Source organism: Peromyscus eremicus, chromosome 19 (genome assembly GCF_949786415.1).
Source record: "Peromyscus eremicus chromosome 19, PerEre_H2_v1, whole genome shotgun sequence".
Taxonomy (NCBI): Eukaryota; Metazoa; Chordata; class Mammalia; order Rodentia; family Cricetidae; genus Peromyscus; species Peromyscus eremicus.
Genome location: NC_081435.1, coordinates 10,191,608 through 10,218,269, shown reverse-complemented (window position 1 = coordinate 10,218,269; position 26,662 = coordinate 10,191,608). Strand labels below are relative to the sequence as shown.

The 26,662-nt window shown below is 39.8% G+C and overlaps 1 protein-coding gene across 2 annotated transcripts in view; it reads right to left on the bottom strand.

The window, feature by feature from the left end:
- Dsg1 (desmoglein 1) overlaps positions 1-19,287 on the bottom strand; it is a 32,569-nt gene extending 13,282 nt beyond the window's left edge. For both annotated transcript variants that reach the window (XM_059246463.1, XM_059246465.1), the window contains exons 1-8: positions 19,240-19,287; positions 9,741-9,776; positions 9,137-9,268; positions 7,651-7,806; positions 5,721-5,865; positions 3,847-4,013; positions 2,423-2,557; positions 1,960-2,145 (exon numbers count right to left, since the gene is read on the bottom strand). In XM_059246463.1, coding sequence (XP_059102446.1) covers positions 1,960-2,145; positions 2,423-2,557; positions 3,847-4,013; positions 5,721-5,865; positions 7,651-7,806; positions 9,137-9,268; positions 9,741-9,776; positions 19,240-19,287 — 1,005 coding nt within the window. The remainder of the gene's footprint in view (positions 1-1,959; positions 2,146-2,422; positions 2,558-3,846; positions 4,014-5,720; positions 5,866-7,650; positions 7,807-9,136; positions 9,269-9,740; positions 9,777-19,239) is intronic.
- Between the last annotated feature and the right edge of the window lie 7,375 nt (positions 19,288-26,662).

The following is a 26,662-nucleotide window of genomic DNA, read 5'->3' as shown; positions in this document are numbered from 1 at the left end:
GAGTAGTTTAAATAAAAATATTCATACAATGAGCTCTCCTGTTCATCTAAAATTTCATAGGAAAGAATTAGTTTTATTTGCAACTTAAAATACCAATTATAGCATATATGTGTGTATTGCATAAATATATATGCATATGTATACACACCATACTCGTATTACTTCTCTATAATTATAGTAAAGGGTTTAATGTATGCTATCATATTTGGGATAACTATCCTAGTTTTTATGTAGAGGTATTAAGAACAAATAAGATGAATAATTTTTAGAGTAACATAAAATTGTAGGGAAATAGATTAGAAATTAATTTCCCTCGCATCCAGTTCTAGATAATATTTCAGAAAAATAATTAACTTAACAGATAAGGAAACCTAGATTTAAGTGTTGGTGCCATTTACTAGCAATGAATTTAGGGTAAGATGCATGTTGTCTGAGCCTCCATCTTTTTGTCTACAATATGGATTTGATATAACATAATCTGCAAGGGGTGCTGGAAGAGATGACAGAAACATCTGGAAATGGTTTTAAGCAAATGGAAGCAATAGTCCCAGTGAATGAAATTTTAAGGGACATGGAAGGCATAAGCCCACACTCCCTGAAGGAAGAGACTGAGTCCGTTGGAAATCTGCTTCATAGGATTTTTCTAAACAGCAGACTGCAGCAGGACTAAGGGTAAGTCTAGAGAAACCAGAGTGACAGAGCTAGGGGAACCCTGGGTCTACACTAATAGGCAGAATCCCCAGGGAATGGAAGGGCTCCTATAGGCAGGATGAAAGAAAGAAGATGAAGAGGGATTGATTGTACCACGAATGATTCATATTTTGTGCATCACATACAATCATGAAGAATTATTGAAGACTTAAGACATTTGTCCTAGAGTCTTGTACCACAGGGTGAAAACATTACTATCACCTTCTCAGAAGTCAGGTTTTCACTTTACATCTCAGAGGACATTTCACTGCATGTAAATATGGTGGACAGTTGACTCAGAGGAGAAATAAAATAAGCCTTGGCCAACAGACACAGTGAGATGGGAGGATGAAGGTTCTATAATTCTACAATTGTCACAGTTTATTTCCATAAAAGCATGCTGGAAAATTACAATGATTTAATTTAATCATCCAGGAAAAATAATAACTTTTAATTTATTTGATGAATAGTCTTAAAGCAGAATGTTAATGACTCAGTGTTGGCATGGGCAGATTCTTAAAGTTCATGTTAAATTTGCTTTTTAAATTATTGTTTAATTATTAGGTGGCGGTGACACACGCCTTTAATCTCGGCACTTGGGAGGCAGATCTCTGTGAGTTCGAGGCCAGCCTGGTCTACAAATCAAGTTCTAGGACAGTCAGGACTGTTACACAGAGAAACCCTGTCTTGGAAAAAAAAAAGTTTAATTATTGACTTTGGGCTGGCGAGATGGCAGACTGGTTAAGAGCACATACTGCTCTTGCAGATGGCCAGGGTTCAGTTTCTAGGACCAACACTGGGCGGCTCACAATTACACATAACTTCAGCTCAAGAGGATGTGATGCCTCTGGCTTCTGAGGGCATTATGCTCATGTGCACATATCCCACACAGATATAGGCACACATACATGTAATTAAAAATGATAAAAATAAATCTTTAAATAAATACAAACAAAACCTTAACTTTAAAGATTATACTTTAATCATACTTTGTTGTTCAAAGCCCTCTTATTTGGAAATGCTTTCCCCTCATGCGATCTTTGGAGGACTGTATTGATAAAAAGTTTCAAATTTTTAATACTTATTTTCCTGAAGCAATATAAGCATATATATTTATATTAAAGACTTTTGTATTTTATATAATTTTAAAGCATTGTAATTTTTATTATTTCATAGACTCGTTCATATAATATTAATACCAATGTAACTTTGATGTTTTGAAAAAGAAAAGACCAGCAAAACAAATTACTTAGGATAATTATGCCATACCTTGACAACCTTTAGAATTCCTACATTTGTTCTTTCGTTCATTTCTATTTCAAACCAATTTCCTTCATTTCCAGAGATGAAAAAAATGACTGCCTTCCAGTTGTCTGAGAACTCCTCATCCAGATCAATGACTCTGATCTGCATCAGCTGTGAGTGCAGTTCGTTTTCTTGAATGCTGATGTCATACTGAAACAAGAGGTAAAATATCAGAGCAAAGTGGGGCAGAGTGCCTGTACCAGGATGTCCGCTGCTTGTTTACAGTTAACTGTTCAGATACAACATCCTCACTTACAATTGCATACTTCATTGTTCAAATCCACTTTTCCTACTGTAGGAGGCAATTTAAGAGAAAGTGTGTGTCTACACTGGTGTTGTAAACAGCAAATGTAGCAAGTACACCTGACAACTGAATGGGTTCCTATAAGAATTGGAAGGCAATAAATGTAATTGAACAAATGCTTACAGATGACTGCTCCAAGTATGGGATGTTGTCATTGACGTCCAGGATTCTGATGTTGCACTCGCATTCGGCAGACATGCCGTCTGCTCCACCATCACGGTCTGAGCCTCTCACGACAAGAGAATACTGGCTATATTGCTGAAAAAGACACATTACAGGCTATGGCACACTAGGCATAGACAGCTGGTCTTATGCAGAGGTCTTTTAAAACACTGGCTCAACATTTACACAAATCCATGATAGAAGACAAAGTAACAGAGGTGAAAATCCGAAGATCTCACATCACTCAGTATGGAATTTGTCATGTCCATTTCCAGTGATGCTTCCCTAGCATAATCTCAAAGAAGCAACAGTTTTGTTAAAGACTTCATTTCTTACTCATTGTATGTCCAGAGGGAGAAGAAGTCTCTAAAGGATGAGGCAGGCCAGAATGTTCAAGATGAGAGAGACATGCTTCGTCAAAGATACATAGCATGAGCAAAGATCCACTGAGTACCCAATGCAAATAAAGAGGTGGGTAATGGAGTCACTAATGATGTTTCTATTTTTTATTCTATTCAGTGGTGCCTCCACTTTTAAAAGTTAGTGAAAATTATAGAACCTTCCTTTGACTTGTGCACAAACATAATAATTCCAATTTATGGTTATAACTTCAGTACATCTCTTCATGGTCCCAGAATCCCCTGTGATTGTGGAGGGCCACAAAAATTCCAAAAATCTCAGCACTGAGGTAAAGTGGACACAAACTTAACCAAGAAGCTACTTGCAACTGATATCCACTGGGAAAGAGGAAACAGTTTTCTCCAGTGGAATGCCACTAGATATGTCAACTACACATCAGGGCAGGGCCTATGTCCAGGAGTAGTTGGTGAACACCAAACAGACTCCTTTTTTTGTGTGTGTATGTGAATTTTTTATTTTAATATTTTATCTTGTATTTTTTATTTGTTTTGATGGTTGTTTGAGAGAGAGAGAGAGAGAGAGAGAGAGAGAGAGAGAGAGAGAGAGAGAGAGAGAGAGAGAGAATGAAATTGGGTGGGTAGGGAGGAGAGGAATCTAGGAGGAGTTAGAGGAGAGAAAAGAAGATAATCAAAATATCTTGTGCATAAAAACATTTAAATTAAAGTGTTGATGTAAAAATAGGGCTAGTGAGATGGCTCAGCAGGTAAATGTAGTTACCACAAAGCCTGACAACTTGAGAGACACCTTATAAGATGGAAAGAGAGAAGCAACTCTTAGAAGTTGTCCTCTGACCTTTACAAGCATATCATAGCATGCACATGACCACAGGCTCCCCAATAAATAAATAAATACCATAAAAATATGCAAAATTTGAACACATTCTTTTAGTTTTCCTTTCTCTTAAGTATCCTTACTTTTAGAACCATATCCTTTTGAATGAAAACCTTTTAAAGATGAAGAATTACCTCTCGGTCTAGGAAATTATTCATTGTTCGGATTTCTCCATTCTTTCTGTTGATGATGAACATTGGTGAGTCTGAAGGTTCCTGTCTTACAATCTTGAAAGCGATGATCGAGTTCAAGTTATTCGGCTCATCTGCATCGGTAGCGGTGAGTACCATGACCAACGTGTCTAGGAATCGAGGGCAATTGCCACAATTAGACAATGAACATTATTACAGTCCAATATGTTATCTATGTTTAAGCAGTGTGTGTTCAACTTTTTTCGCTTTGTACAACATCAGCATACCAATCAATATATTAACTCCTTTCTTTACCTTTGCCCTGATAAAAAGACCATATTTGAATAGGAGCCTAGACATTGCTGAAGGGAAAAGGCAGTCTTTTATTCCAGCTCTCTGTTTCTTATTCTGATACAACTTCTTTTAAACAAGATGCTTATGGTGAAATAAAATAGCACTAAAATTCAGTGTTTTCCAAACTGTGCTATATGACCTTATTTTTACTATGTGGTCTTGTTTTTACTTCCCACAGTTACAAATGAGAATTGTAATAACACCACACTCATGTGAGAATTCAATAGCAAATGAGAATATTGACAGAGTGTCTACCAAATAATGTACTTTTAATGAATGTTATTGTCCATTTTGGGCATTTAAAAAGTGACAGTGTTGTTTAGATTGGAATTGACTCTTGTATAGGTCCTGTGTAGCTAGGAGCTTATGGGAAATGCTTGTTTAATCACATACACTGCCCTGTCCTTATCTTCTTTCTTAATCTAATAAGTAGTTTGATGAATGATACTAGTGGGCATGAAAACATTCATTCATCTACTGGAATTCTGCTCTACTCTTTAAATTGTTTTCAAAATAATTTGCAAGTGTGCCAGGGCATCCCATCCCTTCTCTTCTCTTTCTCTTTCCCCATCTCACCTCTCCCTCTTAGATCTATACCTCCTGAATAATTTTTAGTGGTGTACAAATGGCTAATATCTAGTCCCACTTAGGCGACTGAGTGTTTGGTAATTAAATTTGTAGGTTCAGGAAGTCACAGGGTAGCAACTCTGCTTTGAGATTGTCAGAGCCCTTGCAGAGAAATGCTAGAGGGGAATAGATTCCTTAGTGCTACCTACTTAGCACCAGCTCACCATTTGAGAGATATGCTACAAATATTCACAGTGAGCCCCATGCAATCACATTTATAACACACTTCCAATGTAAAAACCCAGTAACACGAACAAAGAGCAAACAGAACTGAAGTGGGCCCTCTGCAGCTGTGGGTTCCGTGCCCACAGTTCAGCCCATAACGAGTGGGAAAAATTCAAAGAACTTGGCTGAGTCTATAAAGGCCCCTTCACATCATTAGTTACTGTTATCTAAGAAACATGGGATAATAAATATTTATATGACACTTACATTGCATTGGGCATTGTGGTCATCTAGAAATAATTTAAAATCTATAAAGGGATGTATGCGAGTTATATGCAAACAAGACTTCATTTGTAAAAGGATGTGAGCTCCCCAGATCTCTTTATGTTTAGGGTTCCTGGAGCCAAAGCCAGCAGATGAGAAAACTGCATCACATGTGAGTGGGGTCCTTTTCAACACACTCAGGCAGAGAATCAATTCTCTTCCCTCTGAGCCTGCCACTACTGTGTAGATCCTGTTGGGATTTATTGCACGACTCTCCTAGGAGCTAGGCCATGAGGCATGAGTGTGAATCCCACTTTTTGCTTCGGAATTACTGAGCTGTTGGTTCTGAATGCTTACTACAGTTTCTCTCCCAGTTGATGTTTACCTTGACCCAGCTCAGCCCAGTTGCCTAGCAACAGTAATTTAGTCATCAGCACATAATTTCTTTAGTAGTGTAGGTGACTCACTTGCATTAGAATTTTCTTCTATTTGTCCTACGAACGTAGTCATGGAAAACACAGGAGGGTTGTCATTTATATCCAAAATTCTAACTTTTAGCTCCAGCGGGTTCTCCAAATCTTGACCTTGTGCATTCAATGCTCGGCAATAGATCTAGACATGAAGGAGAAGGATCTGTGGTGAGGTATGCATTTGTAAGTTCTTACAGAATGGAGATATTGCCCTGGTACCACATAGGATTAAGGAACACCATATTATTATTTCCCACTGAAATATAGACACGTGCAACACATATAACCAGTAAGAAAAGGCAAACAAGAGCACAAAATGCTACTTAAAAAGGTAACTTGATACATTAGATAAATGAAATGTTACAGATTCTATGCTTAAAATCAAGAAAAAGTACCAGAGGAAGGGCCTTGGAGAATGTAGTCAGAGAGTCAGAGGAACACTTTAAAATCAACCTGTCATTCTTAAGTGTTGGGGGTGTTATGTGGCTGTTTATTTCATTATTACTTCTTCTCTCGTGAAGACGTGTAAAATGTATTATTTCACAGAGGTCATCTGCTCTGTGTAACAATGCACTGTGCCTTAAGGTGGACTGGTTTGCTGATTTGCTGAATTTGTAGGGAGGCACTGGAGGGAAGAAGTCAAGAGTAAAGATTTGGACTTGGAGGCTAAGTAATTAGAGTAGTTCTGGGATGGAGATGAGCAGTGTGAAGGAATACAGCAAGGACTGAAGGATATAGGGACTTAGTTTGGAATATTATTTTTTTTCAGGCCTGGGAATTGAACCTAGGCTTTTACACACAATAAGCAAATGATGATCACTGGGTTACGTCCTCAGACCTTTGATGGGGCTTTAATAGAAGAGACTACAAGGTCATTGGAAAGATTGTTTTTATACCATTATTTTGAGACAGTGTTTCTCTGTGTAGTCCTGGTTGTCCTGGAACTTGCTTTGTAGACTAGGCTGGCCTCTAACTCACAGAGATCTGCCTGCTTCCGCATCCTAAGTGCTGGCACTAAAGGTACACATCACCACCGCCCCGCTTATTTTCTTTTAGTTTTTGATTAAGAAGTGTTAGCCATGATGATTGATGGAAATGGAGACAGTAACCGGCTAAGGAGAATAAAAGGGAAAAAGTCGGTGATAGGATAATGCTCTTCGAGAGACAAGGAACAATAGGGTGGCAGACATGTCCTGGGGAAAGCTCCAGGAAGGCAGAAAGCTGATCATGCTTTTAGACTCAGCTACGACTGTATCTGAGCCAGAAAGAGAGTGCTATGTGTATGAATGGGAGGTATTGGGATAAGTGGCATGGTTGGGGAGAGGGTGAACTGCTTAAAGGGAAATGAGGTGGAGCATTAGAAGAGAGGCTATGTAAGTTGTGTGACAGCTTCTACAAGGAGAGAGGGAGGAGAGAGAGAGAGAGAGAGAGAGAGAGAGAGAGAGAGAGAGAGAGAGAGAGAGAGAGAGAGAGAGAGAGAGAGAGAGGTGGGGGGAGATTAAAGATGAGTGAGTTTTCAGATTTCCTATAGAGCTCAGATGATCTCAAACAGTGTAAAGTTATGATGAAGTACGTTCACATGGAACAAATAGCAAGCAGCTCTGGGCTCATCACTTGGCAGTAGAGCTAAAAGGAAGCGTTGATTTCCACTGATTTTCTTTTTTAAGATTGAGTAAAAGCTAAAGATTTGCCCTTCCAAACAAATACTCTAGTTTGTCATGGAGCTGATGTTAACTAGCTTTTTTGCTAACATATGAGGGAAACGTTTCTGTATTAATTTTTTTCTCATCTATTAGGGTATCTGTGAATTAAGAGAGATCTCAGAAATCCTGATTTGGGGACTCTTGAAATCAAATCTGGTATGGTCTAAGATTTTTCCAAGAATCATTTACACCTGCATACAGATATTGAAACAAAGCCCACTTACGATGAAGAAGGGGGTGACTTCCCGATCAACGATGGATGTTATATTGATTTCGCCAGTTTTCTGATTAATAATGAAGATGCCATAAGGTGGCTGGTCGATTCCTACTCCAGAGATGCGGTAAGTCACTTGCTGGTTTGCGGCACAGTCAGAATGAATCTGCAGAAAGAGACAGGTGAAGATGTTACAGGGGCCGTGTCCACTTCTAAATGTGACATATGACAACTGTTGTCTTTGGGAATTGTTGAATGTGTTGTCTGTGACATCACTTGGGAGGTGTCAAAAACATGGAAATGGAGTAGTAGGTACATGGTCAGTGTTGTATTTTTAATGGTAAATAACAATGTAATAAAATAATTCCATTTCTAGGTCTTTTTTGTTTTGTTTGTTTATTTTTGCTTTTGTTTTTTCGAGACAAGCTTTCTCTGAGTAACAGCCCTGGCTATCCTGGAACTCACTTTGTAAACCAAGTTGGCCTTGAACTCACAGAGATCTGTCTGCCTCTGCCTCCTGAGTGCTGGGATTAAAGGAGTGCACCACCATGCCAAACCCTATTTCTATGTATACCAAACAATGAAAAATCAAATGTGACCCTAAGAAGTCTTCATAGATGTCATGCATAGATGCCATAATCATAAAACATTTATAGCTTTATTTTTGTATTATTTTTGGACTCTATGCTAGCTCTTTGTCTAAAGTAGGTTATTCCTTGCTTTCTTAGAGAGTTTTATAATGCAGTTATCACATAATATTGATCTTTAACTAAAAAAAAAACTTTAAAAACTACAAAGAACAGAAAAATATTTAAATAGATTTTTGTAGTAACAAGTCATTTGAAACTTTTAACTCTGAAAGTGGGAAAGTAAAGAGCCCATCTCAATAAAGGATTAAAGTCTGGCTTTTTTGTTCAAATAAACGTATGAATATAAGCAAATCTTACAAGGCAGTTGCCATATCTATCTGTATGAATGGTTGTGTTTGTATCTGTGTATGTCTCTATATGTCTACAGGTGTGAATCTGTGTGTATGGACAGAGTAGTTTCCTGAGTTTGTGTGTGAAGAAAGGAGAATAGGGAAAATGATAGGAACTTGACGTTATGAATGAGGCATGCTTTGAATGTTTATAAATACAGACAAATAGGAGTTAAGTTCTAATAGATTACTAATCAGAGAGATCACACACTCTGAAAATGTTGAACTGTAAATCCATCTGTAAACCATGGTCTTTTTGGAGTCTAGTAAAACAAATATTCATGTGCATTATTTCTGCCAACGAGATGAGACAATATTTAGCTGTTTACCCAAGTACCTAACTTTCTTGGTTTATCCCTTTAGGAATTTTGGTTTTCGTAATTTGAATAGGGAGGTGCTGTTAGGCCATAACTTTTCAGTAGAATGTGTGCACAAAGCATATGCAAGCTGGGTCCTTCCAGAACTGTGACCCTGTCCATTGTGCTGTTTGGATGCATGCTTTGGGGTTGACACTTACTTTGGCAATTGGGTTTCTCTTTGAGTTGTCTTCACCTTCCCGACAAGCTGCGGCAAACTTGATCCATTCACGTTTCTGTCTTCTGTTGGAGTGCCACTTAATGGTACCATTTTTGGCATTATAGTCTCTTACCTTGAATAGAGAGAGTAAAACATAGTGTCGATTAACTATTACTTATTATTGGTATTCCACTGGAGATTTGAGGGAAGACTAATTATGTCAGGAAGAGAAGACACTTAAGCGGAAAATTAAGAGTTCTGATAACTTTAACATTTGCAATCATAACATTGCAGTAATTTTGTGTTTAGAAGAATGAGGGTTTTCTTGAGTATATGTTGGCATTGCTAATCTATCTTTCCCTTTGGTCTTCTCCCTCTGTCCCACTCTCCCTCTCCCTCTTTTTCTTATTTTTAATTTGTTTGTTTATTATGTGATTTTTGAGACAGGTTTTTTTTTTTTTTTTTTTTTTTTAATGTAGCTAAAGCTGGCTTCTAATCCACAATCTTCATGCCTCAGTCTTGGAAATGCTGGGATTACAGGCATGCACTTTATGCCTGGCCCTTTTATTTTTCAGTATGGAAAAAATAAATTTGTTTTTTCTTACCTGGACTTGAAATTCACTGTTAACTTCAAGCACCACCTGTAAAAAGCAGTCATAATAGTTCATGTTTAATGAGTGTTTTTAATTCTATGTTAACAGATAACTAAAAACACATTAAAAAAAACCCAAACAATGCAAATTCGGGCTAAGTTAATGGCAGTAGATGTTTCTTAGCCATTTTTTTTTCTGATTAGGGAACTTCTCTCTGCAGTAAAGCATGTGCTATTAAATAGAGCTCCATTTAAGTTAAATTCCAGATTTGAGCATTGCACAGAACTGGTGGTGAAGTATCAGGATATATTAAATTATTTTGAATCTAAAAATCTAAAAAAGTCATCACTTAAAACACCAATATTTACATGTCAAAGTAATGTGTCTATATTTGTTTAAGACATGGCAAATGTATATTTAAAAGTTAAGCATTTTTTTGCATTCATTGTTTTAAATTGCATTGAGGATCAGTTAACACCAATGTACACCCTTAAGTTTTGTAAATATCTTTTCAAATAAGAGGTATGGAACTTCTACTTGAGTTTTCTTGTAACAGCAAAGTCTGAAACCCATGCCCATAATCAGACGTTAGCTATAGTGTGCATTGAAAAATGAATATCAATAATTTTAAACATAGTGATTAGTTTTTCACACCTGGTTTCAGTTTCATCCTTAAGGAAAATATAAATTTCAGTTGCTAAGAAGATTTTTTGAAATAAAATGTCAAAACAGAAAAGTTAAACAAACAAACAAACAAACATGTATTTATGATTAACATGAGTATCATGAAGAGAATTATTATCCATGATACCATGTCAGTCATTGTAATTATTACTTTTGCCATTAAATGGATGATAACTAAGTATAAGACAATGTGGTCACAAAAATCTGTCCATTCTCGTCATTACAAACCCAGTAATGGACGTTATTATTATTGTCTCCTTTACACAGGGGAGGGAACTAAGGCCTGGCTACTAACTTATGGCAAATGCAGTCCCATACAGTTCATCCTACATATGTGTTTGTTTTACAATCAAGTATAAGATAGTCTGTTTGCTCAAATAAATTATTAAGTGAAACGTTAGCAAGAATTGATAATATGTCTTTGAAAACTAAAAGTTACTATTTTGATCTAACTTCACATTATTATTATTATCATCATCATCGTTTGTGTGTGTGTGTGTGTGTGTGTGTGTGTGTGTGTGTGTGTGTGTGTATGAGCACATGTGTGTCCAGGTGAATGCCTGTGCACATGTGCAGAGGAGAGAAAATGACACTGAGTGTTGTGATCTAATGCTCTCAGCCTTATCCCCTTGATATAGGAATGTCCCCATCTCCACAGCAGTAGGACCACAGGCATTGGTGACCACCAAGCTTTTTATGTAGATGCTGAGGATTCAATCTCAGATCCTTATGGATGAGGAGCAGCACTACTCTCATCCACTGGGCCATCTCCCCAGACCCACTGGTACTGGTTATATAGAAACAGCAGCAGCAGCAGCAGCAGCAGCAGCAGCAGCAGCAGCAGCAGCAGCAACAACAACAACAACAGTGATACAAGGCAACAAAGGAATCCACACAGCTTAATGGTTAGGGTGGACAACTGCAATGTTGTCTATAGAGCCGAGCTTGACTAGAGACCTCACTTACTCCAGTGAGTTCTTGCTGCTTGTGGTATTTTGGGCACCCTTCTCTTGCTCTTGCTTGTGGGTGGGACAGGTCTGCAGGACTGCCTCATCTGTCTGTTTGGAAGTCATTTCTTCATAGCTACACCTCTTGTTTACTCATCTGCTGTCTGTTACTGCGTTTCCCTTCATGGAGTGAAGCGCCAGGGCTTACTGCTCTGGGTAACTGGCCAGGTGACTAAGAACTCTTCCCAACTTTATGAAGCCAGGTCATCCTCTTTCCCATGAGAAGCAACTTAGGCAAAAGACCAAGTAGGTTTCACCACAGTGTCAGACTCACAATTGGATGGGTAATTAAAAAACCGCCTAGTCTGCTTTTTAAAATGTGGTGGGTTGATGAGAGCTTCTTCTTCTTCCTTTTTTTAAAAATAAGAGTGTAGAATAAATTCAGATACAAAGTATTAGGCTTTTAAAGACAAAATAATGACATGGAAAGATCATTGGGTTGTCAGAAAACGATATACATATGTGTGTGTGTGTGTGTGTGTGTGTGTGTGTGTGTGTGTGTGTGTGTGTATGTATGTATGTATAGTAATTCTCTGAGCTTTATCTCATTTGGGATGTGGGTAGACAGACTCTACAAGAATACCTTTCCAGTCCTAATATCAAATCCTTATGTACCGTAGAAGGATATTGAGGTATTTTGGTCATGGGAAAGGTATGCTAAAATTATAGGTTTGAAAGCTTACTTGGACAATAGTCGGTAGGAGCAGTGGGAAGACTTAGAAATTACAGGCTGAAGGCTGTTGGGTCCTATGCACCAATCAAAGTAGAGGTGAGAAAGAGCTAAGTAGATGCAAAGGCAGTGAGAGCCACAGGGAAAGATCTGGACGGACAGGATCTGCAAGGTTAGAAAGCAGATGGGATGCCAGATAAAGAGCAGGGGGGGGTCCCTGGAGCTAGCAGTCCTAAAGAGTAGACTAGGGCCAGAGGTAGGACAATGTTTGAGGTGCTGGAAGAATGCCATTGAGCAAAACCCTAGCTTGGGTATGTAATGTCGAGGTGCATCCACTCCCATAGAACTGTTAAAATCATGGGAGAATTAGAATTAGAGGAGGGTGTAGTAAAGAAACAGCCTGTGGGTGAGGATGGCACAGGGAACTCCTACATTTGTTTAACTGGGAATAAGTGCAACGTGGGGGTGTGGGGAGGGAGGGAGGGAGGGAGGGAGTGATGGTAGTGGTTGTGAAGAGGTTGGAGAGAGGGAGAGAGACACAGAGAGAAAAAGAGAGATGGGGGCTTGGGGGAGGAAGGACAGTAAAAGGGAGGGAGGCAGATGGAAGGAAGAAAGGCAGAAACAAAAGTGTGCCATGTAGACCAGAGGAGATAAAATGATCTGCAGCTGTCAAAGAAGGGACGTTGAGAGACTGATGAGACACGAAAGTCAGATGATCTGAAAAAAACGGAACTGTGAGAAATTTGAGGAAATAGTAGAGTTTCAGTGTCCTTTTAGAGGATGTTTTCAGGTAGACAGGACAAAGATCAGCCCTCTCAAAAGAGAATAAGGGGTGGAGAGGAAAGGAAGACAGAAAATTACTTTCCCAGGAATTTTGATGATAAAAAAGAGAAAAACCAAATGAGCTTTAGGTGTGGGAATCAGCGAAAATTGTGTGGGTGAGGGAGATACTATGTTTGAAGGTTGAGAAGGGATTTTGATTGGAAAAAAGCCATGTAAAAGAAGTGTGACAGAGAGAGCAGGAGAAGACAGGCTGGGAAAGAGCAAAGAGAGAGGAAGGGTGGGTAGAGAGAGGAAGGATGGGTAGAGAGAGGAAGGATGGGTAGAGAGAGGAAGGGTGGGTAGAGAGAGGAAGGGTGGGTAGAGAGAGGAAGGATGGGTAGAGAGAGGAAGGGTGGGTAGAGAGAGGAAGGGTGGGTAGAGAGAGGAAGGATGGGTAGAGAGAGGAAGGGTGGGTAGAGAGAGGAAGGGTGGGTAGAGAGAGGAAGGATGGGTAGAGAGAGGAAGGATGGGTAGAGAGAGGAAGGATGGGTAGAGAGAGGAAGGATGGGTAGAGAGAGGAAGGGTGGGTAGAGAGAGGAAGGATGGGTAGAGAGAGGAAGGGTGCGTAGAGAGAGGAAGGATGGGTAGAGAGAGGAAGGATGGGTAGAGAGAGGAAGGGTAGGTAGAGAGAGGAAGGATGGGTAGAGAGAGGAAGGATAGGGATTTTGATACATTGATAGGGGAAGCAAAGTCAGAGAGAAGGTATTCTAAATGACAGAGCCCTCTTCCCTGGCATAGGTATGGTGATTTTCTGATGACGGTGGAGTAACTTGGGCTCAGAAACAATTCTGGATTTTGTGCAATGTGGACAGTTATGGAGATTCCCCCTAGAGACATGGGTTGTTAAGGTGTTTAAAAAGACTCTGCTCTCTTGCCCACTGGAAACTTAATATGTCTGAGCCACAGTTTTGTCACAAACATTGAAAACTAAATTCTCTTGGAGTCCAAAAGTTCTGTAACAACAGTAAATAACTCATCTCAATGAGCTCTTCCCTTCACATCTGCTTCCACAGCCAATCAAAGTATATTTATTTTAAAGCCACAGGATGCAAATTCATGACATTTTTAATGATTATCCAGTTAAAGTGAATTTCAGCAAGTTTTTTTAAAATTAAAATTTGTCCTTTCCATATACTAAAATTTGACTTGAAGGGTAATTTCTTGCTGAGGAAAATCTTTTGTATTTAGTAATAGTGAGATAATGGCAATTTGTTGAATAAAATGTCTTTGTTAGCTATTAGGTACATCACAAGGATAAGCTAGAAAGAATAGTAAAATAAAATTTGTTTCTTTACCAAAAAACAAAACAAAAACAAAACAACCAAACAAAACCAAAAACAAAACAACAAAATCCTTCTTTTGTCTTTCTTTTGTCTTTCTTTGACAAAGGATGTGACGTTGGGATTGGCTATACCTCAGTGGGTGAATTTCTCATATTTATTCACGATTGTTCATTTCTCTGAGAAATGTGCACTACAATGTTCTAAGACAGCATAATGGTGCTAAAACAGTGGTTCTCAACCTGTAGGTCATGACCCCTTTGGGGTCCAATGACTATTTCACAAGGGTCATATATCAGATATCCTGCATATCAGATATTCACATTACTATTCATAATAGTAGCAAAATTACAGTTATAAAGTAGCTATGGAATAATTTTATGGTTGGGGGTCACCACAACATGAGAAACTGCGTTAAAAGATCACAGCATTGGGAAGGTTGAGACCCTGAAAGTTCTGGTAAACTTAGAATGAAATTTGAAGTGGATGCAACACAACACCACAAAACATTAGGAAAAGGCAACACAATTATTTCTACACTGATTACCTTGAGAGGATATTCTTTGGATTATGTGTGAGAAAGGAAATTTGAGCTACCCCCAATTTCCCTTTTGGTGTTTCTGTTCAGTAGAGTGAGATACTGTGGCTCTCAGTCTTGTATGGAGTCTCTTTGTTGAGAGAGCTGTGAGTGATCCAAAGGTTAATCAGACATGAAGCTTGCCTTCAAATGGCTTAGAGTCAAAGAGTTTCACAAGCAGCAATCAGCTGTTAATTTGTAGGGATGTGATTCTAATTAGACAAGTATAAAAGACTGTACTCCACGCTCATAGAGCAATTAAGAGCATGGATCACCAGCCATTGGCATGAGAAAGGTTGGACCTGTCTAGGTCCATTACAAGAGTTTGCACGCCAAGCATAACTAGAATGGGCGGCATGACCCAGTACCCTGGAGGGTGTTAACTCAGCAGAAGGAGTAGAAGAAATCTAAGCACAATGCCTAGCAGATCAAGCTTCCTGCCTGTATGTTAAGCAATGTCTCTTCTGATGACACCAGATGTTCGGCACCAGAGTCTTTGTTGAACGCACAGTAGAGAAGTATCAGAAAGTAAATGACATGCACAGAGACCCAAGTGTCCTTTGTCATCATCTGCCAGCATCTTCCAATAGCTGCATCTTGATTCATCCCTCCAGCATTTATGTGTTAGCTTTTCTTGTCACTGAAATGCCTTCTACACTGTCACAGCCCTCATTAAGTGGGGATGGATTTGACTCCCCATTTGTGGAAAGTGGAAGGAAGAGGAAGATTTTACTTCTAGATTTTCAGTGAATAAAGAAAGCTTTTGCAAATACCACATCTGCGAAGATGATCCTGCTTAACTACAGTTCCTGTTTCACTAACCAGAGGAATAGAAACACCCATGTCATTCCCTATAAAATCTTGGGCTGAAATGCTCTCCTCTGCAGTGCACAACAATTTAATATATGTACAGGAAAGTGTCAGAGTCCCTTCAGGATTGTCTTCTGTTGGGTCTATGCCAGCTGTTTAGTACTTTTCTTGGTATCAGTGAACTTCAGTACTTTCTTTTTTGGTGTCAGTGAATGTAAATAAAAGAACTTACAATATCAGGTTCAAATAAAGAAAGTTAATCAACTGTGTCATAAATGAGTACCATTTTAACTCCTGCTTGTATTCTTAAAAAGTTTAACAAAGCTCAAATTGTAGGGTTAGTTTATTGGGTGTTAGTTAATTGAATGAAGTGGTAATCTCATAAAAGTATCATGAAAAGAGTAAACTAGAGCCTGGTCTAGTGGTGCGTGTCTACAACCCAAGCATTTAGGAGGTTGAGACAGGGGAACATGAAGCTTAAGACCAGCCTGGGCTACATAGTGAGTGCAGGCTAGCCTGGGCTGTAGAGTAAGACCTTCAATCAAAAATCTAAAATGAAGAAAAATCCAAAACTATGATTAGCATCATTTTTGTTAACAGATAAAATAAGTTTTTTATCTGTTCTTTGAACTTAATCTGCAGAATGTGCCTCTATAGAAAAGGATGTCATCAGATTTGTGCTCATGTTTAGCAGAGTAGTCAGACGTGATGACTTTGCAGGTGATTTTCCCAGCAATCCCCAGAGTTCTCAGATCTTACTGTGCTCCTTCTCATGGAGGTTAAGGATTTCCTTTCATAATTGTCACATCCATCTGCCCAGATTTTTTTTTTCTGTTTGATGCACAGGTATAACACTGTTCTCTGGTAGGAGAAAATTATAACTACTCCCTGCATATATATAGATGGAAAGATAGATAGATAGATAGATGATAGATAGTAGATGATAGATAGATAGATAGATAGATAGATAGATAGATAGATAGATAGATAGATAGGTAGATAGGTAGATAGATAGATAGGTAGATAGGTAGATGATAGATAGTAGATGATAGATAGATAGATAGATAGATAGATAGATAGATAGATAGATAGATAGATAATAGGAGAAGGAAGGGGAGGAAGAGGAAGAAGGGGAGGAGGAAAAGGCAGAGAAGAAAGAGGAGGGGGAAAGAGTCAACCCATGCCTTCAGCTGGTAGTGCTGTAACAGATGTGAGCTACCATCTGTCCAGTAGAAGTCTGGATTGGTAGAAAGCTCATGCAGCAGCCTTGGTCCCTTTAGGAGCAGCTTTTCTGCTTAGTCTCTGTGGTCTAACTTACTAATTTGGACAAGGCTTAAAGCATCCACTTCCACATGTGCTGAGCAGGTCATGCAATATACCACCAACACATAGTTGCTAAGCTCTCTAAATAGCTTTATATGAAAATATTATCATTTTAAACATCTTAAGTATATTTGCATTTTTCTAAATGTATTCCTACCATGTATTTTCATTTATTGACTTTGAGCAGTGAAGACTATAAAAACTTTATTTTTTTTACTTATTTTTAACCTTTTCCTTTGATAAAGAAAAACACACTCAGTGAGACTAGAGACAGAAGATGGGATTGCAAGTCATCTGCTAAAATTAATAGTGAAAATAGGACCTTCAAAACCTTCAAAAGTGAAACATCTTACCAAAAACGCCATATTAACCTGAAAATAAAGTGTTTTAATTCATTATAGTAAAGCTTTCTAAAGATGGGCTGGCACAGTGGTAAAGGGCACACACTGCTCTTCCTGAGGACCTGAGATCAGTTCTTAGCACCCACATTCATTGACTCACCGTTGCCTATAATTCCAGCTCCAGGGAACCCACACACTTGTTGCATACATTTACACAGACTCACACGTACATACATGTAAGTGAAAACAGATAAATACTGTAAGGCATCTGAGAAATTTGTGCTAGATTCCACAGTATATATGGTCACAGACTCCCCCTCTTCCCAAAACTAATTCACAGACACAGACACGCAGACACACACACACACACACACACACACACACACACACACTATCCAAGCTTAGAGAGTAAAGTACAAATCCCCAGAAGTTTCTCTCTCCAGGCTGACAGTTCCATGAGAACTTTGATAAAATGATGTATTTTACTGATGAATGACTAACCAGGAAATAGCTGTTTGGAGGAATTTCATAAGATGCAATTAATTAGAAATAATCAATAAATAAAGAATTACTTGTAAATTCAATAAAAGCACACAGTTGTTGGAACTGCATTAATGAATGGAAATGCTACAATAAGCCAAATTTATATGAAATTAAAAATTAAAGTATTTGATTATTTAGCAATAGACAAACATTCCTGTGGTCAAATGATCTGTATATAATACTCATTGATCTTTGCCATAGTCCAGGTTGTGACATTAACTGAACCTAAAAATCCACTAAAAAGCCTATAGAATAAAAGTCACATTTGAAGGGCAGCTGAGAACTAAAGCCCGTGAGAGTCATTTATAACTACATGTCACTGCTCACAATTCCCTTGCCCTTTTATCATTCACTTCTGGGAAGTGAACTCAGGACCTCATGTATGCTAGGCAAGTGTCCCACCATTGAACGACATCCCCAGCCCTATGACCCCTCTTAATAAATAAACTGAATTCAAATTAGCCAGCATATAGGAAACCAAAACTCTAACTTGTTACAATACAAATTCAACATTTCAGTTCAAAAATTAAGCAAGTAAAAACAGATAAGAGCCACATCCTGCCAAAGCTGGAGGGAGATTTACCTGGCACTTGCCTTTTAAGATTATATTTATCCTACTTTGAACTTTGAGAGAGACTATGACTTTAAAGCTTACTGCTGAACGTTGATATATTGGTGTGGCACCTTTATCAACTCAAAGAGAAAACGAATGACCCATAGAGGGGCGACAATAAATCGTTGCACTGCATGGTCTGAGCATCAGATGTGCAGCTTCTGTGCCACATCAATAATTACGTTTACCCCTTAATTATGCTCATTCCCTCACCTGCTCTATTAGTTACAAATCTCCTGTACCTGCAGTTTTTGACATTAGCAATGACATTTTAATTCAAGTTGCAAACAGCGTAGGGTTTTGGGTGTTAGTTGGATGGAGTCTGACAACATCTGGAAGGGAAGAGAGTGCCAAGACGGTGAGGCTCATCACAACAGCTGCAACCCTAATGTCTATGAAGTCTTTCGTGGCTTTAAAACATGCCATCAGTCTGTCAATCAAAACACCCAAAGAAGGGGAAAGTGTTTAGACTGAAAACCCAGACACACCTGGAATATTTAGTTCAAAAGCCCCATCCCCGCCAATGAGAATTTGAACAAGCAAATACAGCAACTTTAGGACTTTTTTCGGTTCAATATTTTCCCAGAGTGACCAATCAGTATCTGGGATGCCAGAGACGTGGTATGATGAGTGGACTCTGCGGCATTAATATGATCTGGAGTCTTCAATTAAAGAGAGAAACACCACTTAAAATCCCAGTTCGTAAAAAACCACCTTGTCATTAACATAAACTTTTAATGGTTTAGCAGAGAAGTGCCTGCAAATAACATTCTCTGAAAAGGCCTTCTCGGTTATGCTGAGGCTAGAGGGTGAAGCGTGGCTTTCAGCAGAATCCACTTACCAGGAAAGTGAGCAGCACGGCAGCTGTTCTGAAGGAGTGCCAGTCCATCGCTGCCGCTGGCTTCTGTTACATCCACGACCAAGGGAGTTTTGTTTGTTCTTCTCTGCTCTTTTCCTTTCTCCCACTCAGCTGGTGTCTGATTAAAATAATTTCCTAGTAGATGTTCTTACATGCAGGCTTTGAGGTGTTTCTGCCTTCCACTGGGAGAAGGAGGGAAGGTACGTATAACCAGTCTGGATCCCCACCCTAAAAACTTGGGCTGGTCTCAGTGAAATGCTTGACAAGATCATCATTGCTCCCAGGTAAAAACTCAGGGACACACCCTTCTGCCAGCTGGAAAGCTGCTCTCTATGGGGGTAGGATGTGCCTCTCCTCTACTGAAGGCTTTTGGTGACAGACAGTCAAAATGGCCAAAGCACGGGGGCTCCTGTTCATGCTGAGGGCTCCTCAGCTGCTAGGAAGTTAGCTCCTCGTCAGATTGCGAAGACGAGTGTATCTGGAGTGTCGGTGTACGTTCATAGGCTTGTACAGCTTCTGTTCAGAGCCAAACCTTCAGGTCACAGGAGAAAATCATAAGCTTTTCATTTTAGTAGATGTTAGGAAAGGTACAGCTATTTCCTAAGCTCTTAAAAGAAAAAATTGCTAATGATTAGTGACGACTTTTTTTTTAAAAGCATTTCTGAACAGATAAGACATAACCCTTACAATCATTTGGTTCTCTGTGTAATTCCTTTCAGTGACCTGTTTAAGTCCCGGGAGGCCTCAACTTTCTCTCTATGGATATTTTTTTCTCCGTCTTCAATTTTCTCCTCTTTCAGAGTCCATCCTTTGAAAATACAGTAAAGCAAACTTGAAAATTTAGCCCAGGTAGATGTAAAGGAAACAACCACAGCCCCCAGTTAAAATCCTGTTGAGGTCCGGTGTTGAAATACTAATGAGAAAACAGCAGATGCACTCCAGGTGAGGTGGGTTAAAAGTCAGTGACGATTCCCAAGCACAAAGCCAAGACTGCACACTGAGCCAATTAGAACACAGGGAAAGGCTGCCCACACACGCAGAGCTGCAAGAGCCTGAGGTTAGCAAGAACGTTGACCCATACAAGGCAACGTTCAGAAACTCTCTTGGGATATCTTCTCTTAAATACTGTCTCAGGAACCCTGTTGGAGCTGGATATCACCAGCATTTGCTATGGCACGCTGAAACAAGACCTGTGTGATAATATGTAGATTATTGTCAGAGAATGCTAAACATATCCCAGAACAGAGAGAGCTCTCTGGGGGCCAGTCTACAGAATGTTGTCATTTTGCTCTGGGTATGTGGCAACAGTTACTTGACAGTGGTTTGAAATGTCACATAACTCATTGTAGCACTCAGAGGGGTGGATAAAGGGAGCCTGTGTGTGCAGTTAGTAAAAATGCTTGTGGTAGGGATTGGTTGGTGTAAATAAACAACGTAAGAGAGGAGCAGACAAAATTCCTCATTAGTAAATGAGAATGTGAGTATCCATCTATGACACTCCAAACTATGATTTAGTTTGAACAACGCATTTGTTGTTGGATCACGTGGCCAGTATCGACAGAACACTCACTGGGCACTGAAGGCTGGAGGACTGACTCTTGTAGGCTGTCAGCGACAGCCTATCCATCTGGTCTATCCATCTGGAATTCTGGGCTTGGTGCCAGGGAGTGCATGGACCTCCTTCATCCATTGAATTATCTTTCCCTGAGCCCATCCCTGGCTCCACCCTAACTCAAGGCCTTGTTCCAACAATCCCAACCAACCAGATGGTTTGGGGGACAGCAACTTATCTAGCAGCTTTTTGGGGGAGGAGTTAGGGTGGAGCCCCAATCTTTCTGAGTAGTGGCAGTCCCAATAGGAGAGGAGCTCCATCAAGCAAAGTGAGGCGGGTGCTTACAAGTCATCCTTTCTCTTCATTGGCCTCTTTCCTTGTCTTTTCATTTTCTCAGTGCTGTCTAAGTTTCAACAACGCAGAGATAGTCACCGCTCTGTCCAATATGGAGGCCACTGACTGTTAACTGCCTGATGAGCATTTGAAATTCGACCATTGCAAGGGAGGAAGGGCAATTGTTTACTTCGTATGTAGTGCATATATGTGTTTGCACATGTGTGCTACTTTCGTTCCCATTTCCAACTAGCACTTAAGTTTTAAGGCAAAGTGTCTTTACATAGCTCAAGCTGGCCTTGAACTTAGCGCCTCCTTGCCACAGCCCCCCTAGAGCTGGGCTTGGAGCTGTGTGCTGCAGTGTCTGCTCATCCTTTCATTCCCTTTCCTTTCAGGAATTCCCTGAATCCTAGGCCCAGATGCTTTCCTGCCTCAGCACTGCTCCTGTGCCCTGACGCTGAGGAGAGAAGATACCTTCAAACAGACTGCGTAGCTCGTCTTCCCCCTCTTCACGTGTTCCCAGCTCTTTCAAGTGGTCTCCTCGTGGTGGTCCCTTCCTCATTGTGGTGTAACTGTTACACAATTTGCATCTGTCCATCTCCACACATTCCAAGTCACCCCTCAGTGTTAGTGACTATGTATGTGAGTTTCATTTCATAGAAATTTCATGAAATTTGGCAGGGGGCAGAGGGTATTTTTGAGTTGGAGTTTCCCGAGTGAGCTGACCAAGTTCGACAACGGGATCAGAATTCTGGTGAAGGGACTTTCTTCTAAACCCCAGAATGTTACCTTAAAGGGTGACATTTCTGCATTTGCTCAGCACTTGGGATAACATAGCCCTTTCTTGGAAGACACACACACACACACACACACACACACACACACACACACACACACACACACAATCCGTAAGGGTAATAGATTTTTACAGAGCTTGCATTCTGTTGGCATAACTAACAGAATTCACTGCTCATCTAAGTTCATTTGCAGAGTGCTTACAGTTTGGAGGAACCTTTGAGAATATGCTATTTTGACATATGTGAACCTCTGACTTCAATATGGGTCAAAATTATCCTCCCCAGCCCTACACGTTCTCTTATATAGAACCGATGAGGGGCTTTCAACTACAGTGCTGTGTGAACCCAGCCGGTGGTGAAGGCCTGTAATCCTGACATTCTGTCGTCATCGTCCTTCGCTACAGAGTAAATTTGTGGCCAGTTCATAAAGTTTGTTTTACATCTGTACTAACTTTCCAGGGATAGAGTGTTTCATGTTTCTCAAAATGAGATGATGCCTTAATGAGTTAGTGTCATACACAACGATATCCAAAAGATGCATCTCTGCCTTAGATGAAAAAAAAAATAAAGTGCAGTTTTATGTTTATTAGATTCCTGGCTCAACAAAGCTGCTTTGGTAGTAGTTATGGGGACTTTCAGGGAAGTTTAAACAGGATTATTAGAGAATTAATATAAGGTTTGCTAGGGTAGGTCACAATACATATTTATATACACACACATATGTATCATATATGCTTGATTATGAAAAGAACTCTTGTAATAATGTAAATTCTTTCTGATCATTCAGCAGTTAAAATAGATGAACTAAATACAGTAAAATGTTAACATCTATTAATGCTCAATGGTAGCATAAGGTATTCTCTCTTTTTTGTTTATTTGAAACTTTCTATAATAAAATGAAAGTAATAGAGTAGAGTAGGTGTGAAAAATTATAAACATAGATCAAATCTGGCTCTCTGCCTGTTTTTGTCAATAATTGGAAGGCTGCCAGACTTACAGCTTCTATGGGTAATTTCGTTCTGCATAGGCAGAGTGAGTTTTGTCACAGCAGGGTGTCTGAAAAGCTAAAAAATATCAGTCTAACCTTTATCGACAGTGGTGACTTAAATCTGTTCAGAATGGTTTTCATTAAGGTTTTGAGAACAGTCTGGGAACAGGTAAACAATTCACTTCAGTTTTTTTCAGAAATTATTGTCTTTGCTGTGTTTTTAGAATTCAGTTCCACCATTTCTTAGGACTATTATGGACCTACAGTGGTTGTGGGGGAGATAAATACACATCACAAAAGTTCCCACTCATTTCCCATCGGTTAGAGTGTGAACTGGTGCAGCCCCTGTGAAGATTGGGATAGAAGTTTCTCAAAAATCTAGAAATAGACTGACCATATGACCCATTTATACCATTCCTGTGCCTTGTTCCAAAGGACTCTCTATCCTACTATGGAGATCCTTCCCATTCATGTTTATTGCTGATCTATTCACAACAACCAGGAAATGGAAATAGCCTAGGTGTCCAGCAGCTGCTGAATGAATAATGAAAATGTGGTACACATACACAATGGAATATTACTCAGGTGTAAAGAAAACAGAATTGGGAAATTTGTAGGTAAATAGATGGAGCTGGAAATAACTATTCAGAGTGAAATACTCCAGACCCTGAAAGACAAAAACCTCATGCTCTCTCTCATACATGGATGCCAGCTTTGAATCTTTCGATATGTGGGCTTAAATTGGAGTACATGTAGAAGTCAGGAAATTAGTGAGGCCCATCGGAGGTGAATTTTATGGGAGAGGGATAGAACACAGGTGGTATGAAGAGGAAATGGGAATAATAGATCAGGAAGGGCTAAATGGGCTAGGAGGTAGGAGGACAGGTTAGAGGAGAGAGTATGGGGAGGTTTTAACACTTAACCTTTGAAAAATCCATATGGAAATCTATTATTTTGAAGACTTCCTAAAATACATACATATAGTAAGGACACAATGCTTCCCACAGACACCATAGGCTATTAAATGAAAAGCCCAGTGCTTGAGGCTCTCATCGACACCCCAAACTTTGCAGGCTCTTGTCATTGCTCTTGGTTACTCCCCAGAACTTGATTGTAAGACCATATTGCTGAAGACATCACACACTTGGATAAATAGACAATGAGAAATCAAGCTGGTACTGACATAGAAGCTTCATTCCCAAATGCCTAGATTTCATAGTGCTGGGTGTTCTACACATATTATGAGGGAAGAAAAGTCATGGACAGTCTCACCGGCCAACCTCGAACATTGAAAGCTACAATAACAACTGGCTTGACAGAGGATGCTCTGGTTCAATACCAGCATGAATGTCACAGCAGTGACTGTGGTGGATAGAATGAGAACCGCTCCCACAGGCTCAGATGTTTCAATGCTTGGTTCCCAGTTAGTGGAGCTGTTTGGGAAAGATTAGGGGGTGTGGCCTTGTTGGAGGAAGTGTGTCACTGGGGTGGGTTTGAGGTTTTAAAATCCCATGCCAGGTCCAGTCTCTGTCTCCCTGCCTCTGCCTCTGTCTCTGTTTTTTCTCTCTCTCTGCCTGCTTGTCTGTGGATCAGGATGTAAGCTCTCAGTGCCCTGCCTGCCTGCTTGCTATCATGCTTCTTGCTATGATGATAATGAACCAAACCCTCTGAAACAGTAAGCAAGTCCCTAATTAAATGCTTTCCTTTATAAGAGTTGCCCTGGTCATGATGTCTTTTCACAGCAATAGAACAATTACTGAGACAGTGGCAGATCAGTTTATTACTGGATTTAAAATCTGCTCCATAAGATGGAACTCATGTTGGTATCAGTAACTGAACCAAAAAACCTGTGACATGCAAAGTCCATAAGTCATAAAACCTAATCCTTTTATTTTGCAAAATGGCCATAGTAATAAACTGTCCCCCTAAGTTCTTACTTTATACCTATATATTAGTGCATCTCTCAGCCCTCGTCAAAGTAGCTTCCTTTTGTAGTAGATGGCCATTAGCACAAAGGCCCAGAATTGGTCATGTGTGGAGAATAAGAGACTGGAGCAGTCATCTCTAAATAGGACATCTATATCACACTCCTCTTTCCACATTGTTGGGAGCACAGCATGAAGGTCCTTGTGCTCACAGACTTCCAGACAAACAAGGAATGTTAAGCTCACAGGATTGTCTTACCAATAGGAAAGATGAAAAATGTGTTCTTCTATGCAGAAAGCTGAGAATTGGAAGTGATTAGTAGCCTGATGATCTGTGCTATTTGTTGGGCCAGGCCATATCAAGCTCTTACAACCAAGACCAGAGGTGGTAAGAAACCTAACTGACCCTTACAGTCAGGGGTTCCCCAAGGTCCCATAACTAGGACCAGGAGTGGCTAATAGCCCAAATGACCTCTATGATGTCTGGAGGACCAAGACCAGGCCAGACCCTTAGGCCCTTAAGCTAGCACAGGTAGCCTATCTCTAGAACCCACCTTCTTGGAAGGAACGACATGCACCCTGAGTTGAGTGAATAGGCTTCCTTGTGCACTAAGAATTGTATTATACCAGGATTTTTCCCCCAAAATTATACTGGGATTAAATGTGTTGGGAATAAATCTCCTAATATCAGACTCTTTAGAAGTCTTGATCCAGGTTCCTGAAGTCAATCTGACCCAAGTTTTCATTCTCATCTCCTTGTTGTTCACTTCTCTGTCTGACACCTGCAGAGACCCCCTCACCAAGGCACAGAAATTATCATGGAAAAAGAAGTGGAAACATTGTAAGGTCTAGAAGTAGTAGATGGCTGTAGCGAAGATATTCCAGATATTCCAGGGCTGTTGTATACATCAACTCACAGTAGCTATGGCTGTAAGCATAAGACCTGACCATGATCAAGCCAGCCAAAAATCCCAGCGAGGACAAGGGAGGGGCTCCTAAAACCCCACCCCCAGCTGAGGACCTATTGGCAATTGATGGCTGCTGGGGGAGGAAGAATCTGTTTTCTCCAGGGATACAGTCTCAGGGAGGTAACCTATGCTCAAGTAGAGAGTTTTATATTCAAGAACACACAGGCAGCTCCAAGCAGACTCAGTGGATTAAAAAACAAAACAAAACAAAACAAAACACAAGAAGTTAGGAGGGATGAATGGTGGGAGTAATAGAAGAGGAACTGGAGGGGAGGGAATGGATGTGGATTTGATGAAAACATGTTATAAGCATATATGAAATTATCAAACAATAAAAACAAAATTTAAAAGGTTCTCATCACAAAGATGATGGTAATTTGTCTAGATCTTAAATTTCCCTTTTAGGATAATAATTTCCATAGTAAGGAAGCTAGATGAAGAAATCTACAAGGGAGATTTGGGGTTTTCCATGATGACCATGCTCACAACAAATGAAGAACAAAGGCAGAAAGGAATTTTTATGTCTCAAGCCGTGAATTGTGAGAGGTTGGTGAGGGACAGAGCAGGGACTGACTATGAAGGGTTCTGATGGCCCTGCTGAGGAATGAGTATGGTGCTCTATGGCACAGGGATCCACTGTAAGGTATCAGCCTGTCAACATTATGTGTTATGAGTTTGTCCAGTAAGCTTTGTGAGGAACGGTTAGAAAAGAGATGCTAGGGAGCCACTCTGGAAGCAATCATAATAGTTAAGGCAATGAGCCTGAGCTAGGAAAGGATGCTGGAGACATGATGGAGTTGAAGTAGATTATCCAAGTGGAGGCTACATGGGAGTAGAGGATT